Source organism: Crocodylus siamensis, chromosome 3 (assembly GCF_052110815.1).
Source record: "Crocodylus siamensis isolate JL-2025a chromosome 3, ASM5211081v1, whole genome shotgun sequence".
NCBI classification, from domain to species: Eukaryota; Metazoa; Chordata; order Crocodylia; family Crocodylidae; genus Crocodylus; species Crocodylus siamensis.
This window is the reverse complement of record NC_143397.1, coordinates 17,863,402-17,883,053: the sequence shown is the minus strand read 5'-3', so window position 1 is coordinate 17,883,053 and position 19,652 is coordinate 17,863,402. Positions and strand designations below refer to the sequence as shown.

Here is a 19,652-nt window from a genome sequence, read left to right as displayed (position 1 = left end):
GGAGTCCTTATGCAATGTCTCTTGGTTCTTCCAGGAGTCCAAACCAGTGGTTCTCAACCTTTGAGAACCCTCTTGGAAAATGCCACCTTTTAGCTTTCCCTCATTTCTTTACTATGGAAAAATAAGAACAAGACTTCTGTTGCAATGAACTCACAAAGACCACAACAAGTCAGAATGTTTTTGATGTCATGGCTTTCTGTCTGAAGTATCTGGGTTTATCTTGTGAGGCTTTGCATACCTAACAGGGCTAATATTGTGTGGCACGCTTACAAGGATCTTGCAGTGCCTCAGGATGTCACAACACCCTTGTTGAGAATCACTCTATTGTGCCCTGGAAGCAAACCATCTGAAATAAGTTTAAGACTAGTAATTAAATAGCCAACAAGGGTGTGCAAATAGACTGTCACAAGGTCAGTGAAGTATAATCAGTGCTCTTGGGTCAGACTCAGTTTTGTCATTGAGGTTGATGAATGATTTTTTTTTGAATGATGAAGTTCACAGAAGTTGATGAATGATTTTTTGTGTGTACCTTGATGCCTTAATGTTCTGCACTTGGCAATATGCAGACAGATCTTCTGGACTGCTCCTTGTATGAGATGGGTGGGAGGGGAGGCACATTTTGTGAGAAGAATGATAGTTCAGAATAGTGCATTAGAAGATGATAAAACTAGGTTTTCCCCCAATTTATGCTATTGGGGTGGATGTTTTCACTGCACAAGCCTAAAATGTGCAGTTACAACAGGCTTTTATAATCTCAACAAATAAGCTTGCCAATGTTGTGGTTCGTAAAAGGAAATGTGAATAGACAAATTTTCCCATTCATTTATGAGCAAAGTTTTGCACTTACATCCCAAATCTCTTATGAATCTGAAGAAAGAGAAGGCATCTTAGATATTTCTTAGTAGTTATTGCAGCTGGTATTTTAAAATAAAATAGCTTTTGTCAACAGTTTCCTTTTATTTATCTGGATTCAGAATTTCAACAAAAAAGTTTCATCAGCATTGAACTTTTTATATGATAAAACACAAGCATTCCCATCAGAGAGCTCAGTCAGGTGTGGCAGTCAGAATCAGAATCAGCCTTGTCCATCATAATTTGGAGTATTATTGTTAATACAATTTGGCCTGAAAGTGGTAAAGATTTTGAAGAGAATGATATATTTGCTGCGATGCACCTATATATTTGAGTTACTCACAAGAGGTCTACTTAAACATCATTTGCTGGTTTCTATTGGAAATGTGATCGTCTGGAATAAAATGAAACAAACGTTTCGTTTTGTTCCACCTCAGGATTACCACACACATTTCTTTTTGTCTGGCCATAAAAAGTATGTTCAGCTGCAATATTTTCCTTCCACTAGTATAACGTTAATAAAGAGCTTGTTCATGTCAGGAAAATATCAGTGATTTCATTAAAACTTCACACTAATCATTTAGATTATTGAAGCCTCCAAGGGTTTACATGGTAAGCTCTTTATGTCAAGGTGAAACTTTATCCTTCCACACCCCACAGAGGCACTTTCTTCTTTCTTTGTGCAACCAAATATATTAGGAAATGTAACAGTTTTCCAAAGCCTTTTGTAAAGATGTCAATTTTTTTAAAAATTAAAATGTTTCAAAGCAGTTTTCTGCTCTGCTGTTTTATACTTACTTCTGTATCTTCGTTTTGTCTGATAGCAAAAGTGTGGGTTTTTTTCCCTGAATCCCCTTTGGCAGGATTCCGTTTTATCTTTCTTACTGTGGTCTTGATGTTAACAATTATAGTACATTATCTTGTAATTCTGATTAGAAACATTCCTCAGTCTTTTTATCTGCACAAGTACTGATCCATGGATAATACTCTGAGAATGAAGAGTCACTTAGAGTTCTCTCAGAGCGTATATTCGGTGGAGACACATTTCATTGACGTACTAGACCAGGCTAACACCTGAGAAAATCTAGAATGGAAACTCAAGCTGCACGCAGAAGTGTTTTTTATATGATTCAAGGAATCTTTCAGCTTTGAGGCATGTCTTAAATTAAGAAACCAAAGAGAGCGTTCTCTGTTCCTCCAATGCTTTTCATTAGAAGCTATTTAATATCAAAACATCCATCCACATTTTCTCAGTCTGGAGATAAATAGCCTGTCATTCCTTACATTCGCTTATATTTAATTCTATAGCCATTTTAGCTTATAAAGTGCATCCTTAAGCAATATACATGGAAGATAATAGATGTCTTTCCATTGTGCCTGCACTGTCAGCTAAGATGATGGCATTACTGGAGTGTTTAATAAAACCTTTATTGGTATATTACCCGGAGTCGTGGTGTTGGCAGGAATTTTGCCCCTTTGGATTTCGAACTCTGTGGTTAATGAAATACAGCAAACATTAATTTGGAATGGGCTTTTAGGTTTGGAAAGCCAGGTGACGTTTTATTATATTTGTGCCGAATTGGGGCTGTGTCAGATACTACTGTAGCTTCCACTGTCAGAGGCTTAACTGGCATTATGGAAAAAAAATGGCAGGCCCGAGAATCTTATCCCCTGAAATGAAAGTCGAATGCCAAATTGAAATTCCTGCAGGATTTCCGATAGCAATGGGGGAATTGAGAAGCCCACAATTAAGCATATGGGCATTAAGATAATTGTCAGATCTGTTGGCGGACATGATAGAAGACAGATGGGTACGAATCAGTGCGCTCCACTGCAGCACCCTGGGAGACAATTTGACGTTTTACCTGCCTGAGCTACTCTGCCATATTTGTCACTAAATGTGCTGCACAGCATCTTACTGAGTGTTAAGTGTTTTTGCATATTATGTAGATACGCAGTACATCGGCGCCCTCTAGTGAAGAGCCATGTGGAACCGTATTTTTAAATGCCACATTTCTCTTCGTCCTGCCCTTGCTCTTTCATGAACTTGTTGCTTCCATGTTTTTGGTCCTGTAATATTAAACTCTCCAAATCTTCACTTTGCAGGTTGGAGCCCATCGTGAAGATGGTGTCAGTCTGCGTGGCAGCCATTCACTTGTGCCAAATCAGGTTCCAGTTCCCCAGCTGCCAGTTCAATCTGCTACTTCCCCAGATTTAAATCCACCCCAAGATCCATATAGGGGTGAGTATACTGCGATAACCTCAGCAAACTGACATGTGCTTGTCTTAAATGCTTCTTCATAAAATTAAAATTAAAATGTATATGTGCTACAATAATTGGAATTACTGAGTTTACTTGAAACTTGGGTTCATAGTTGTGATTGCTCGCCTATTCCATGAGACCATCACGCAACTTGAGTGGAAGGAGAGAGTCAGGAGTAACTTGACTCTCTTAATAGTTCTTAATAATTCTGACATCCTGTCTAGTATTTTCTAGTCATCACAATTTCAAGCATCAAAGCAGTTTAGCTCAGGAGAGCAAGCTCTGGTACCAAGATAACTCAAGAAGCAATATTAAGACTATGGGAAGCCTTTTTGGATGCAAAATGAAAAAGTATAAGCTTAAGGTCCTGCATACACAGTATAAGCTTAAGTTCCATCATACACAGAATTCCCATTGACTAACATTACATATGTGAAGAGGAAATCACCATTATTTTCACTGTATCTCAGTATTTACCGGGCTGTATGACGCTTGTAAGATAAATACATATACCTGCATAATTGTTTCAAAAGACACCTGAAACGAACTGAATCGACAGGACATCCAGATTTTACCTTTATTCCTAGAGACTACTATTTTTACAGTAAAAGTGTGGAAGAAAGAACTCTAAATTTCTTTTATGATGGTTCACCAACTCATTCTTTATGGCTGAGGATTATTTTATTGGAATGGCATAGTACAGATTTTGAAGAGGAAGGCCATGTGTAGACGAAATGAGAGGCGTGTGCGCACGACACTTGAAAGTAGGCTAAATGCTTTTGCACCACTTAAATGGTGTCAGTGTTTGCACGCCTTGGCGGCGTATTACGCATTAATTCCAACTGCTGTAGGAAATTTGGCAGCATAATGCACTTTAAATGACTCGGGGCACAGCAAACTAAAACTCCCTACAGCTGTGGAGTGAAGCGCTGGGCTCTGTGTGAGCCTGATCTCCCCCGCCCCCGGAGTCTGCCTGCCTGCCTGAGCTGCTCAGCAACCCGGTGCTTCCCTCCACGGCTGCGGTGCCCCCCGGGACTGCCCAAGCCAGGTGCCTATGAGTGTGTGCCGCCTGGGGGGGCCACTGCTGCTACAGGGGGAAGCACCAGCCCCTCCTGCAGCCCAGGGACTGCTATCCCACCAGCAGCTTTCTCCCCTATCCCCACCAGAAAGGCAGGTAAGTCAGCAGAGTATGTGCACGACATGGGAGTTTAATCAGCCCTAAATTGAAGCAGGGTTTTTTAAAACCCACTGCTTCAATTTAGGGCCCCCGTTTTGTCTACACACACCCAAAGATTACAGTGATTAAAGAAAAGACTAAGAGTTAGGAATTCTAGGCCTTTTTCCACAGCCACCTACCGATTTAAAATGTAAGGCTAAACAAGATCACAGCCTCTTTGCATGTCAGTTTTCCCTTCTGTAAAATGGAAATAATAGTTACCTACTTACAGGTAATTAATCTATAAAGTGCTTTCAGATTTTAGAATAGGCGGTGCTATTGCACTGTATAGTTTTATTATTATATCTCCTTGTGCAAGGAGAAAAGCTCCATATAAAGGGTGCCATATGCACTGGGCTCTTAATCAGAACATGAGGTGTGTCATTTCCATGATTATGCTTTCCATTGCAATTTAGCTGATGCTTTGTGGATGATGAAATTAGCATTTATTCCAAAAACCGTGAAGTAGAATTGTATCTCAATGTCAGTGCTTAAAACCGGTCTCAGCAGCTGCATTCTTGAATCTTCTTTTTGCACCAATCAGCCCAAAACAGTGTCGGTGAGCAGAAAGGACCACAAATCTTACTCTAAGCAACAATGTTAAGAAACACACATACAAATACATTCAAACTTTTCCATAAGCATTGGTAACAGAAACTTAACGTATTTTTCCACAGGCATGCCAACTGGACTGCAAGGGCAGAGTGTGTCTTCAGGTAGCTCCGAAATCAAATCTGATGATGAGGGAGATGAAAACCTCCAGGACACAAAATCTTCTGAGGACAAGAAACTAGAGGATGACAAGAAGGATATCAAATCAATTACTAGGTCAAGATCTAGGTAACAGTATATAATAGTGTCGCTTCATTTAATTCCTTTACTGGATTTTGATGAAGTGAACAGAACAGGAAGAAACACTGAGGTATTTTTTCCTGACAGGCAAAACCACAGCCTAAAAGGAAATGGAAGGATTACTCTGGTAGTACTAATGGTATCATTTGGATACTTGTACTCCAGGACTTCCCCAAATGTCTTTACAATCCCAGAACTGGACACCAATGAAATTATCCCCATTATAAATAATTCTTATTATCCGTCATCTTTCTACACCGCCTTATTAGCTTAGTAGATGATTATCAAATTATAATCCACTGATAATAATTTGCCTTTGCTTAAAATTGGAGTAAAATATTGCTTTTCAGTTTTTAATATGCATCTAAATCTGATCACATTCACATAATAATTTGCCCAACATATTGGACCCCTTTCTTTTACCTTTCATCAGACCAGAGCTTCAGTTTATGTAAAACAATATAATTAAATTACCTCATTTTACTGGCAAAGGATCTAGCCTTTTATCCAGCTTTTAGAAGAAAGAAGTGTTTTATTAACCTTCTAGTTTTAAAAATATCTTACATAAAGAAATATTTCTCCCCTACATGCATTGATAGCCCTTATATGCATGTTTAAATTGGACTGCTACTGGGGCTAACTATTCTTCATCTTCTATATGTAATACTGGAAGGTATAAGTGAAGACATATCCTTGGATTTTATCATCTTGGACTTTGTGTCCTGGCTGAACTTATCTAATGTGCATGGAAGTGCTAAGCATTAGCTATCTAAATGAGGTTTTTCTCCGCAATATTTGCTGGACTGTGAGTTCTACCTTGAGACCTAGTCTATGGATCAAAGGTTAAATTGTCCCTTTAATATCCTATATCAATTCCGTCTCAAGTATGTAACAAAAAGACCAAAAACATTGATATCCAGGTATGCTCCTGGCTTTGTTTTGTTTTTAAAAAACTGAATAAGAGTTTGCCTTGTATCCTTCAAGGCACTGTTGTCTTGGATTATATATGAAAATAGGAAGGCTGTGAGCAAGATCAAATATCAGCCATGTAATAGCAAATAGACATTTTGCTTGGGAGAAAGACTTCAAGATTTCAAGACGTCCTCTCACACAGGCTAATTTCAAAGCAAAAAGAATTATTTACAGGCCTGCTATGGGTGGAGAAAAAAGTCTGATGCTTGAGGATTTATCTCAACAAATAATCTAATTGGGTATATTTAGGTTTTCTCTCAACAAATCTAATTGGGTATATTTGCAAGAGTTTTTTTTTTTTCCTCACACGTTTGATATGGTAAAAAAAAGGCCTTTATGTTGATGCAAGTTAATCTTCTCAGTTCTTGTTAATTGAACAGGTAGGCTATCACTTTTGCATTTTAATATGTGCTTTGGAACTTTTGTAGACTAATATTTTTGTTTTTAAAGAGCTTTACAACTTTAAAGGTTAGTCTTGATATTTAGTTATGCTTCTGAATTTGTCTTGTCTTAGGATTGTTCAAAACAGATCAGTATATTTGTATACCCAAAGCAATTAATATAATGTATTATCAGCAAGTCACTAGAAAATGTGTTCCAGTTTGTCACTAAATGTAAGACAGAGTCAGGTTTTGCTACAGAACATGATTAAAAAATTAAACGTGGGGCTCTATCCAGTCATGAATTATTTCCATGGCTTATTGGCCCATGGAAATTTCATTCCCGCTACTCTCCATTGGCTAAATAGTGGCTGATATGCTTTCTAAAGTAGGCTAATGTGACTTTCCAACTTCCCTTCAGAGAGGTGGTATCAGATCCTGACAAGCGAAGTGCAATGTACTTATATTCATGCCCAGCATCTCGAAAACAGGGCTCTTTCAGCAGGCTAGAATGAAAACTGAAGGAGTCGTAGGGCCCTTCTGACTCAGACGCATTACAGAGACTCCCAACCCCTATGAGCCCCATTGTGCCACATGAGATTTAATAGTAGCAAGTAAATAAGCCCCACTGATCAATGAGAGAAGAATAAGGAACCTCTGCCTCTGGTTAGCAGAGAAGCCCATTTATAACAAAAGTGCCAGCTATCCAGATTGATGACTCCACAGGATTGTGTAGTAAAAGAGCCAAAATCTGCACGTGCACAAGCCTATTTTGTTTCTACCTTGAAATTTTGTGACAGCTAGTCATTTTGCATGAGCTTCTCAGTCCTCTAGCATACCTATTCTCTTCATTTCCTTCTTGTCTCATACAGAAGGGCTATCTCTTACCTGCTTTTTCCTAGGCTAAAGGGAAATTCACCTGGATAAAACCCATGGTTATAATTTCATATTCATTACTCAAGTTTATTGAATATAGAAAAGTGTCTGGGAAGTTTAATTGATTTAATTTAAAACTGATGTGTTCCCTGTGGGTTGAAAGTGCAGTGTGGAATTTGAAGCTTGTGTAGTTCAAATATAAAATCCATAGGTTCCCAGGATGTGTCCTGCATGCAATGTCACAATACTGACTGTGGTACTGCTTTGTAAAATACGTTATTGAAAAGTACTGTACTTTCTCTTCTTCTAACTAGCAGAACTTCCCACTGTCCTGCTTTAGTTAGATGGCAAATCTTCATTACAGACCAAAGAACTTTAAACAGAATGATTTTTATGGAGAACTGTTAACATGATCATTGACAAAATTATATATTGTATATAGAGGACCCTCAGAATGAGAGATATAAGTTAGAATTAGGCCAAAAATACTTCCTATGAATTGCATCACTAGCTGAGTTTGAAATCTGTTCAAAATGACTGAATTACTTATTTTCCACACTATTAGAAAATCCTGTGTTCCTTTTATCTCTCAGCAATAATGACGATGAGGACCTTACCCCGGAGCAGAAGGCTGAGAGGGAGAAGGAAAGGAGAATGGCCAATAATGCCCGGGAGCGCCTACGTGTGCGTGACATCAATGAGGCTTTCAAGGAGTTGGGCCGGATGGTGCAACTCCATCTGAAGAGTGACAAGCCCCAGACCAAACTCCTGATCCTACACCAGGCTGTGGCTGTCATTCTCAGCTTAGAACAGCAAGTCAGAGGTGAGTTTTTGGCATCTTTTGCTGCTGTGACAGAGTATACATCCAGTCACCCAACTCCAGGAGGTCTAGGTTAGTTGTAAACTGAGTAGAGTGAACTGTAGCAAGTACTGATGAAAGCAGATTTTTGTGCAGTAAAGCACAGGTAATAGCCTGAGAAAATATCTCAGACATGTCGTATCTGCAGTTCTTAAGAAAACCTTCCTTTTGATTTGCATTAGTTTTAGGGCACTTGGTTTGGAAATGCATACCAGGTAAAGCTAGGAACCTGCTTTTCATCCGTGTCTTTTTTTTGGCAAATCAGTTACAGGGCTGCGTCAGAATAAATGAAAGGAAACAAAAGTAACGTAACCTTTTATCACTAGCCAATCTAAAACTATTGGCTGCTTACAGATGTGGGAAAAAACCCCCCAGTGCTTTAAGCTCAGCGTGCCCCCGCACCGATCGTAGTGCGTGCCTAGAAGAGGCATAGTGTTAATTTGACCTGGCTTGCTCAACATCTGTATAGACTGTGCGCTTCAGTGGGGCTTTCTGGTGCTTTTATCTAATGCCTGATTGAATCTATTTTAGATAAAAGTGGCAAAAAGCCTCACTGAAATGCGTGATCTATACAGACACTGGGGAGCCAGGTCAAACTAACACACTTTCTCTTCCGGTAAAATGTTGTTTTGTTTAGTTTTTTTTCATGCCTATCAGCAGCCATTGCAACCAGGTACATTACATTAACAGCGTGAAAATCTGATTTCCAGAGCCAGAAAGCTAAAGCATTTATGAAGCTACCAACTAATCATACAAAAATATTTTGAAACAAAATGTCCAGTATTAAACTATACCATACTGTGTTGTGTGCAGAGATAGGACTGTAAAATGCTTCCTGATGCCTGTAAAAAAAAAAAAAAACCAATAGTAATCAATCAGTAAATTGCCATCTGCCCAAAACATTACCAAATCTTGAATTCCTCTAATTTTTTTCTGTCATGTAAAACTAAGCCCATTTCAAGAGAGTAAATGCTGGTCAAAGCACAGTACCAATCTACAATGCTCAGTGAGACAGATTTTTCTAATGACACACCTCAGGTCACAGCAGTCATCTAGCATCCAATACAGGTTTCATACCTAAGTGTTCACTGGTTTCATAGATCAAGTTCTCTCTGTTACAAAGATAGTCACTAATTGCATGATTTGGATGCAGGTCTGAATCCATATGGGCTTTCAGTCCCACATTGGGCATTCTAGTCTTTGTCACTGTCTGTTTTAAAATGAAGCTAAACTGGTCCTCAGTGAAGAAATACCTTGTAGTTTGAGGAAAGCAAGATCTAGTTTAGGCTAAATCCATAAAAAAAACCGCTCTGAGTATTGTCTTGCTTGCCATCCAATGGAATTTACAGCTATGAATTAAATACTCATCTCCCTATACAGTACATCTAAGAATGGCATTCGCAGAAGCCAGAAAATTGAGGTTAGAGTCCAGTAGGCAGTATCAAGGAGGAGGGGGCCATCACTGATATCCACCATGTCATATAAACTAGATATAAACTCCAGCCCCGAGATTTCCCAGATTTATACATGACTGAAGGTGCTAAAGAGTTTAGCAGCATCAGCACTTTGACAGTTTTGCACATTACTGCGGATGAAAAGTTAAAATTTGTCCCGGAGTTTATATACCTAAGACAGGCTAGACAGTAACTGAGTAGGGCTTTGGAGGAGCTCAGTGGCAATTAAGTGCTGGATTTAAGTGTCTAATACAACGCTAGACGCCTAAATACCTTTGTCAATCTAATCCTTTAATCTTTGACGTAGACCTCTGACATTTCCTGGTATTCGCATGTTTGGCTCTTTGACAAGATCCAAGTTCAATATTAAGCTTGGCTTCATAAGAATATAAGTGCCACATTGATGTAGGCCAGTGGTCCATCTAGCCCAGTATCCTGTCTCCGAGAGTGACAGAAGTAGATGCTGTACAGAGAGAACACAGGAACCAGATGTCTCCCTATTCAATACCCTCCTTGGCAACCACTATACATTGAGTTATCGATGCCTGAAGAAACATTTACAACAATTCTGATCAATGGCCATTAATATATGTATCCTTCATGAATATATTGAGTCCATTTTTCAACGTAGCTGTTCTATATCTCCACCACCTCCTATGGAAATTAATTCCACAAGTTTACTACACATTGCTTTAAAAAAATACATTCTCTTGTTAGTTGTAAACCTGTCACTTACTATTTTCAGTGGGTATCCCCCAGTTCCAATACTCCAGAACTTGGTAAACAACAGTTCCCTGTTTGCTTGGTCCATGCCCTTCATGATTTTATAGACTTTTGTCAAAAAAAACATCCCCGCCTTCTCCTTTCCAAACCCTCAGGTACCACTGAGAGGTGCACAAAAATGAAGGTGTTTGCAAAGTTTGTGCACTGACTTGTATTGCATTCCATCATTTGAACTGACCATGACCACAAACACAAGCCACTGACATTCCCAAGTTTTGAAAAGAGGATTTCAAAGAAGAAGAGATATTTTGATTTTATTTAGTGAAGTTGCGAAGTCACCTCTAATAAGAAACTGATAAATAAATTTCTTCAGGTGGAGTCACAGTAAGCAGATCAATTTGGGATGTAATAAAAACTTGCGTTCTTGAAATGGCTTTTTGCTTCAATTCAACAGAAAGGAATCTGAACCCTAAAGCAGCATGTCTGAAAAGAAGGGAAGAAGAGAAAGTATCTTCAGACCCTCCTCCACTTTCCTTGGCAGGACCCCATCCTGGGATGGGAGATGCATCCAATCATATGGGACAGATGTAGAAAGGCAAGTTCATTTTCAGCGATGTTCAAAGTCACGCTATACTCTCCCAAGAAGACACCATATAGAGTTCTCCTATAGATTCTGGACTGCAGTGGGGGTGGGGTAGCTCACATGTAACAAGAAGAATTAGGCTCATCTTTTGCGATGTTCTTATTGAATCAGCTTGCAAGTACATTTAAGATTCAAAAATGATGTGAAAATCATTTTTGTCAAGAAGGTACAGTCATGTGTGTTCAGCTCTCCTTGACTGATTTAATTTCTACTTCTTTCACAGGTCCAAGTTGCCACATTTCTTCATTTAAACAAGAGACCACTTCTTTAACAGCTGTATTATCTTAAACCCACATAAACACTTCTCCTTAACCCCTTTTTTGTAATATAAGACAAGTCTGAGTAGTTAAGAATCACAGACGCAAGAGATTTCAGCATTCCCGATTATTAAAAACAAAAAAACAAAAAGTGCAACTTTTGAGGGATGACTCTCTTTAACATATCATTCAGAATGTTTAAAAGCAGTATGTTATGAGCTGTAAATGCACAGCCTAGAGACTGAATGGCAATCTTCTCCACACTGTGGGACAATGCATTTGTGCCTAAACTTCTTTTGGAAAAAAAATATAATTAATTTGTAAGTCTGAAAAAAATATTTAATTTAAAATTGTAAACTTGCAATAATGAAAAAGTGTACTTCTGAAGAAAAAATGAGCGTTTTTGTTGGTGTGCTAGACAGCTAGTGTTTATACTTACTGGATATTAAAAGGGAAGCTTTGCTGCCCAGATATTTACAAAACCAGCAAACGTCCTAATGAAAACTGAAGTGATGACATTAGCCATTCCTTAGGGTAGGAGGAACAGATGGATCTTATAGACCTATGACAAATATATATATATAAATATATATATAAATATATATTAAAAATTTAGTGAATATGGTAAGCTTTTGTTCATTTGTTTCAGACTTTTTTGCTCCTGTAAAAAAATAGTACTGATTAACTTTTTTAAAAAGAAGATTTTACTGTAAATAAGGGTTTTTTTGTCTTATTTCTGTCCCTCTCCCCTGTTTTTGTTATTGTAACCTGTAGTGCCAACTCTGTCTCTGGAGGGGTGCTGCAGGATGAAATGCTGACCCTGACGTTGCTTCTCATTCATAAATAAGTAGAGTTGTTTCTTCAGTCTTTTGGGAACACAGGACTTTCAAGTCACATCATGTGTAGATAATACAGGCAGCGTTACTGAGACTTGGCAAAACAAATTTGTCTAAATCGTAATGTTGCGCTTGTTGACCCTATTCTGGGATTTTCAGAGGTACAAGGTTAGAATGCTACAATGTTACCACTGTGCCTTCCAATGTTTATATCATCAGAAACATAACATAATCAAAGTGGCTGTGATTTAACAAATTGATTAAAGTGTTACCTATGTGTGTAGCCTAAATAGTGTGCAGTGAGGCGTTTCTGAATACATGGTCAGATTTTCGGGGGGGAAAAGCATCAAATGGGAAAATTGCAAGTAGTGTGACAGATTTGATTGACTTTCTTTTCCTTTCTTTTCTTGTTTTTAAGTGGATTACTTAAATGTAGACCACTTGCTGCCTCCTCCTTTATTTGTAAAATGCCAATATTCAGTCATCATGCAGCATTACAACAAGCCTTATGAGTCCTAAAGCATTAAGTTGCACTTTCTTGAGGAGGGGTGGTAGTACAGTATTTCTCTGGCCAGTATGAATGAAGTTTTTACTTAACATATTTAATAGTAACATAGATCAAACTATGGCACAGCAACTCATCAGATAGCTAGCTTTGAAGTCTGGGCACAATTGAACCAACTTCCATAGTGAATCTTTATAATGATTGACTTTGGTGTACAGTACAATTAACAGATAGTGCTCCTAGTTAAGTATTTGTCAGCATCCTTTTGTCTCTAATTCCAGTTTCTATTTTTACAGCCACACAAACCTGGCATGTATTTTAAATAAAATCTCCCTGTTCAAGTAGATTTTCCACCTATCGACACTAAGTAAATGCCATAAATCCATCAAAACGGTCTAAATGTTCCATCTGTTCTCCTGTTTTGCCAGTTATATAGTAATGAAAAATACATTTGTAAATTTTATGCAACAAATGGCAAACGTATCATTATTTTGAAATTGTGTATGTAAAAGTTATATTTTTACATGTAGACTCTTGTTATTATGTGTTTTAATACATTGTATCAGTTTTTTGTTTAAAAAAATCTGTGTGGTTGAAAAAAGTCTCATTTAAATGAAATAGTGAGATACAAGAATCTGAATTTTATGTTTGTTTCTGAAAACGTAACGAACAAATATGATAGTTACCATGTGATCACCTTCTACATACCCATAAACATTTTGATTAGCCGTGTGCGTGTTGAAAACTGTAAATATGTTCAGTAGCAGTAAAAGTTAAAATGTTTTGATTTCTTGATAAGTTTCTCAAATGTGGAGGTGGATTAAACCACTAGGAATATACAATAAGATGAAATACACTTAGGGTTAATTCAAAATTACAAATGCATATTAACTAAAAATGCTGGATTTTTAATGGGCCTGGTTTATATGAAAATGGGTGGGACAAAGATTGATCTCACCCAGAGTTAATGATAGCTGATGTCTTTGAGTGCCGGTATCCTCAGCGAAATAAAGGTTTCTCTATATCAGTACCATATGTATTATTACTGTCTGTAACGTTAAGAGTAAAATGACAATGAACAAGCCATATTTTGTGCAGGAAAAAGAACCCAGTGGATCATATTCAGTGTGTTTGTGTAGTACATGTTCATTTTAGGGAACCAAAAACAGCCCTTCAGTTAATGCAAAGTTTTAGGAGCTGCACTTCTGATAAATACAATTGTGAATGCATGGTAAGACCAAATTAATGTTATTTTAAAGTATTTGTGAAAAATAAATAAATTAAAGGTTTTGCTTACTGATGCTTTTAACAAAAATAGAGGGGGTTTTCTATTTTTGTCTTTACATTTTGCTTTCACTCAAATCGAGTAGAAGTTGCAGTTTTTTCCCATTACTTTTTATGTACTTTATCGTTCTGTAAAATAGAAAATGTATAGCATGCTTTACTTTTAGGATTAAAATATAATAGATTTGGAAAAGGAAAGATTCATCCACATTAATTTTAGCTGTACAGATGCAGAAGATCCTGCTCTGTAGTTACCGATTTTTAATAGACCAAGATGAAAAGCAGGTATTAAATCTTTGATTTTTTAAAATTTATTTATTTTGAAGCGCAACTAAGACATTAGTGTCCTGAGTAGGCTCTGTCACGGGTAATTTAGCTGATGGTACTTAGTTAAAACTATTAGATTTCAGGAGGCTGCATTATGTGGTAATAAACTGGGCCAAGAAACTCTTTTTAAGAAACAAAGACTATAATATCAGCTTTTTAAATAGGTGATCCACCTCCACATTCAAGTAATTTATGAATATGCTGAATAGGGAATCTGTTCATCTAGAACTTTTTTACCATTTGTCTTCTGTGTAGCTGCAAGGAACACTAATGTTTATACAACTGTCAGTCCTACCAGTGATGCAACTTGTACTGATTCAGTCTTCCGATTTGTTTTTTTTTAATTTTGTTTTTAATTTTGGGGGTGGGTAGGGTGGGAAGGGGAGAGGAAAGCTTCATCTTTTATATCCGACAGGCAGAATATGATCTGTGTCAAAAAGTGAACAATGTATTGCCAGGAATGAAGAGATTTCAGCGGAAACAAGCACAAAAAAAAGAAAAAGAAAAAAATTAGTCCACTGGTTGACTGGAAAAAAAAAAAAAACAACTAAGAGTGGAATATGATGAATTCCAACACAAGGGGCACCAAGGCCTTTTGGGGCCTACCTTTTGTTTTGTTTTTGTTTTGTTCATTTGTTTTTTAAAGACATGTTCTTCTCATGGGACTTGAAGTTGATTCATATTTGTGCAGTGCTGGTTTGACCATACTCATTTCAAGTATTATAGACTTATGTAATGGTGAAAATATATGAACTGTGGCCTTTTTCATTCTTGTTACTTGTGATGCAATTAAGTGAAGATAAGAAAAAAAAAGCAGAGATTTACCATGTATCAGTGCCTGGCTTTTTGTTATAAAGCTTCGTTTGTCTAGTGCTCTTTTTGCTATAAAATAGACTGTAGTACACCCTAGTAGGAAAAAAAAACTAAATTTAAAAATAAAAAATATATTTGGCTTATTTTTCACAGGAGCAATCCTTTTATACCATGAATATTACGGAAAAAAAAATTGTCAGATTCTGAATATTTCTTCTTTGTAGATTTTTGGAATCATTCTGAGTAAAAGTTTGTTACTTTATTTTACTATTTAAAAGATGTTATTTTACCATGTGTTACTGAGATGAAACTGTATGGTAGCTTTTTTTTTTTTTAGTTGTAGGTCGCAACGGGGAAATTTTTGCGACTATACACATAGCTGCAGCAGTAAAAACAAAAAAAAATGGGAAAAAAATGAAAAAAGGAAAAAGATTAAAAAAAAAAAGATAAACAGTTACACCTTGTTTTCAATGTGTGGCTGAGTGCCTCGATTTTTTCATGTTTTTGGTGTATTTCTGATTTGTAGAAGTGTCCAAACAGGTTGTGTGCTGGAGTTCCTTCAAGAAGATTAAAAAAAAAAACAAACACAGCTTGGTGTAGGCCATTACCTGTTTCTCATCTGTAGTTATTCGATGCCGTCATGTACATGACCGTTCTGTAGCAATAAATGTGCCATTTTTATAAACTGTTTCCGACACTTTTGTTTCATTTTATTTTGCATTGTCCATACCAGTAGGTGTTGCAGGAGGTGCTGGTTATGTTTCACTAGGTGCTGCTCTTTCCTCTATGTGGACCAATGAAGTTATGATGCCATTGTGCTGTCGGAGGGGCCATGTTTCAGATGAGATTTAAAATAGTGATCCAGACCACCTGATTACTTAAATGATGATTTTTTTTTTTGTAAATGGGAAGGGTATTATCTTTCACCCTTGTGTTCTTGCCAAATTCCAGCTTGGGTAGTTATACTTTGCCTGCTTAAAGACTTCTTTTATTTTAGTTGCAGATTGTATTTTTTACTTACTTCCCTAAACGTTGTGTACTATGCTCTATACCATTACTTTGTTTCGGTGTTTCATCACCAAGGTGGTTGCACTTTAGTGGTGGTATTAAATCTATTGGTAAGATTTGTAAAGCCCTTTCGTATCTTCTTAGATGAAAGTGCTAAAAAAAATGCAAGCTCATTTTCATTTTCATTCTCATATATATTTTATTCTGTGCTGTAAGTAAAATATCTGTATTTCACTAGAAAACTATTTGAGCCATTGAAAGAATGCAAAGTATTTATTAAACCAATGAAGAAATGTCATAAAAAACAATTGTATTGGAATGCATACAAAACAAAAACAAAGCAAACTTGTTGAAGCAGGTACCTGGTGGGGGAGGAGGGCGAGGGGAAGATATGTAAAATTGGGGACTTTGTTTCTGAAGAAGCATGACTTGCAGTCAGGTGTGATGCACTGCAGAATGCCATATTCAGTCAGTTTTCACTGTAACAAATTAATATATCAGCTTTTTTGGCAGAACTTTTTCTGCTATATTTTAAGGGTTAGCACTGGAGTTAAGGCCTGATGATGAATGATCATTAGATGTTGACTATTGTAAACCACAGTCACTATTTCATTGTACTTACATTTAAAAAAAAATTCTGGTTGGCCCTGTTGTATCTATCTTCTCCATCTGGATGTATACTATGAGATAGTTTTCAAACTTGTACAAACTACTTGCATCACATATTTTAAAAAAAAGGAATGTTTTGCAGATTAAATAATTGTTACTTAAAGAATTGTAAGTAAGATTTTTGTGAGAGGGACTTTGATCATGTTTTAGAAGGGCTAGGAGTATAGGTGGTACACAAATACTTGTATGTCAGCGTATTCTTGGAATTCCGTTACAGACCAGCAAACACGAATTACGTATCTTATAAACCATCTTTGGGATCTTTTCCATTTTTATTCATGTTTATATTATTGCTACATTGGTGTAATGACTACATTATTTTTCACCCAAAAGGAAAATGTTTGAAGGCTGGTTTATTAAAGGCCCTCTAAAAAACATGTGGCGACTTGGTTTGGTCGTTCATAATTTAAAATGTCATGAAATGTGCACGGAACGTAGATAACATACAACTAAAGTTTCATCTTAGTATTACAAACTGAAATATTAGCCACATCTATTTTAGACTTTTATATCATAACCCAAGCAACAAAGTAAGTCTTTAGCTATTATATATATATACTAGACAATTGCCTGTCAACAATGATGGGGCGGGGGGGGCGGGGACAGGGGCCTTGAGCCGGGGCGGGGGCTGGGGCCAGGGCCATTCTCCCTCTCCCCCCACCCACCGCTTCAGGCCATAACCCCCTCCCAGCTCCCCTCCCTCCCCCGTTCCCCACTGCCTCCCCTCCCTGCCGGGTGTTGTTGGGGGGAGGGCGCCAGCCCCTGGCTCCAAAGAGCAGACCCGGGGGGTTGGGGGGCGAGGCCAGTGCTGCTGGCCTCACCCCCCCACACTCCATCACCTCCATTATGGCAGCACTTCAGTCCCTGTCATCCCCCTCTCCTCCAGCCCCTCAGTCCCTACTGTCATGGTGGTGCCCCACTGTCTGTCCCTGTCTGTGGCAGCCAATCAGAGTGTGAATAAAGTGTTATGAACAGACAGACAGACAGGCTTAGGGTTTTATAATATTAGAATAATGCCTTGTGAAAGGCTATTGTAATTGCCTGATATGAAATTTAGAGCCTATTTAAATAGAATATTTGAAAAGACAGGTCCTAAATGGTTAGGTGCATCTTCTAGAAGTTAGTCTATACCAGTAGTTCTCAAACTTTTGGACTCAAACCACCCATTTGACTCAAGACACCATTCACTGGACTTGAGCCCCCTCCATAACTTTTGTCAATTGGGGCACTCCTAATTTCAATAACTAAATTATATACCACTGTCCTTATCTCCTTGCAGAGGGGCCAAGCAGTGGGGCGGGGGATCAGCCAAGCAGGAAAAAACCTAAGCCTGTGCTCACCTGCTCATCTTCTTCACATCTCCCTTATTTCATCACACCTCACATCGTCCTTCAAAGAATCCAGTAGCATCCCGAGGTACCTCAGCTCCCTGGCTGAGAATAATTGGTCTAGACTTTCTGCTCTGGACTTTTTCATTAAAATTGTTCTAGAGGAAAAAAGAGAGAACAGGCCCATAAATAATATAATGATTCATTTTTGTCTTTTCTCCTGTTCAAGTGAGAAATGCCACAAAAATTAACAAAAGCGAAGTCCTACCATCATTTTAACAGAGACCTGATAAATGTCTTCAAGCTAATGGTAGTTAGCTTGAACATTTGCTAAAATAAATATAATGTCTACGGGTCCTGACTTTTGCACCACCCTGTATATACCTTTTGCAAAGATGTTGCCTCATTTTCAAAGAGACATCATCTGCAGTTTGCTATTGACTTTCAGTTAAATCTGTGAGTGCTGAGCGCTCTGGAGAGTCATGAGTACAGATTTCTCTCCAGTGGTTTTTATAACGTCACTGTAACAGGCTGCTCTGTCCCCATCAGAAGAGGCAGCCCGCCCTGTTAAGAATCTGCAGCTGTGGGGCATTCTGGTAATAAGGGAAGGTTATTGTCCCACTGGGAGCTTAAAACCCAGAAGGGAGAGCAGAAAGGGGTGGTCTGTGAGGGACCAGTCTGAAGACAAAGAAGCCAGCTGTGAGCAGAACAGCTTGCTACAGCGAGGGACTAGGCTGATGTGCTGGGTGCCAGAGCCATAGAGATTCCCTTCCTAATGTCTGGGACAGGGTATAAGGACTGGGTTTGGTTTGCTCATTTATGATTTGTTTGCAACTCAAAAACTGTGTTTTAGCTGGGAGGTGTGGTTAAGATGCTTCTGAGGGAGCATGCCCTTCTGCAGAAGCCTGCAGGCTAAACAACCCTTAGAGCTACCCATCATTGGTGGGAGAGCAATGACAGAGCAAAGTAACCTGTTATAGGATCATAGGAAAATAGGGTGGGAGGGACCACATGAGCTCATCTAGTCCTGAATTATCCCAGTCAAGTTGTCTAGCCTGTTCCTAAAATTTTCTAGGGATGGCGATTCCATAACTTCTCTAGGCAGCTTGTTCCAGTGCTTAACCATCCTCATAGAAAGTTCATCCTATTTTCCAACATAAATTTCTTCTGCTGCAGCTTGAGGCCATTGCTCCCAGTTCTGTCCCCAACTATGCCAGAGAAAAATCCATCTCCACCCTCTTTATAATCTCCCTTCAGGTGTTTGAAGATTCTTATTAAATCCCTCCCTAATCTTCTGTCTTCCTGACTAAATAATCCTTTTTGTTTCAGCCTTTCCTCATAAATCAAGTTTTCTAGGCCTGTAATCATTTCTGTTGTTCTCCACTGGACTCTTCCCAATCTGTCCATGTCTTTCTGGGAGAGACTTATGGTTGCAGAGTTCAAACCTTGTTTTGGACTCTCACCAAAGACCATCCACAGTTGACCTAAGTGTAAATGGGGAGTCAAAGGCCTCCAGAAGCTCTATATCACTTGCT

At 38.1% G+C, this 19,652-nt stretch overlaps 1 protein-coding gene across 20 annotated transcripts in view; it reads left to right on the top strand.

Annotated features, from left to right (window-relative positions):
• Window positions 1-15,802, top strand: part of TCF4 (transcription factor 4) — a 348,186-nt gene extending 332,384 nt beyond the window's left edge. For 15 of the 20 annotated variants that reach the window (XM_090037826.1, XM_090037830.1, XM_090037835.1 and 12 more), the window contains 5 exons: window positions 2,959-3,094; window positions 5,009-5,171; window positions 8,005-8,234; window positions 10,902-11,042; window positions 11,314-15,802. In XM_090037826.1, the coding sequence (XP_089893952.1) occupies window positions 2,959-3,094; window positions 5,009-5,171; window positions 8,005-8,234; window positions 10,902-11,038 (666 nt within the window). In that variant the 3' untranslated portion in view covers window positions 11,039-11,042; window positions 11,314-15,802. Of the gene's footprint in view, window positions 1-2,958; window positions 3,095-5,008; window positions 5,172-8,004; window positions 8,235-10,901 lie in introns of all 20 variants that reach the window. The other 5 variants (XM_090037824.1, XM_090037823.1, XM_090037839.1 and 2 more) reach the window with 2 other exon arrangements.
• Window positions 15,803-19,652: the final 3,850 nt, after the last annotated feature.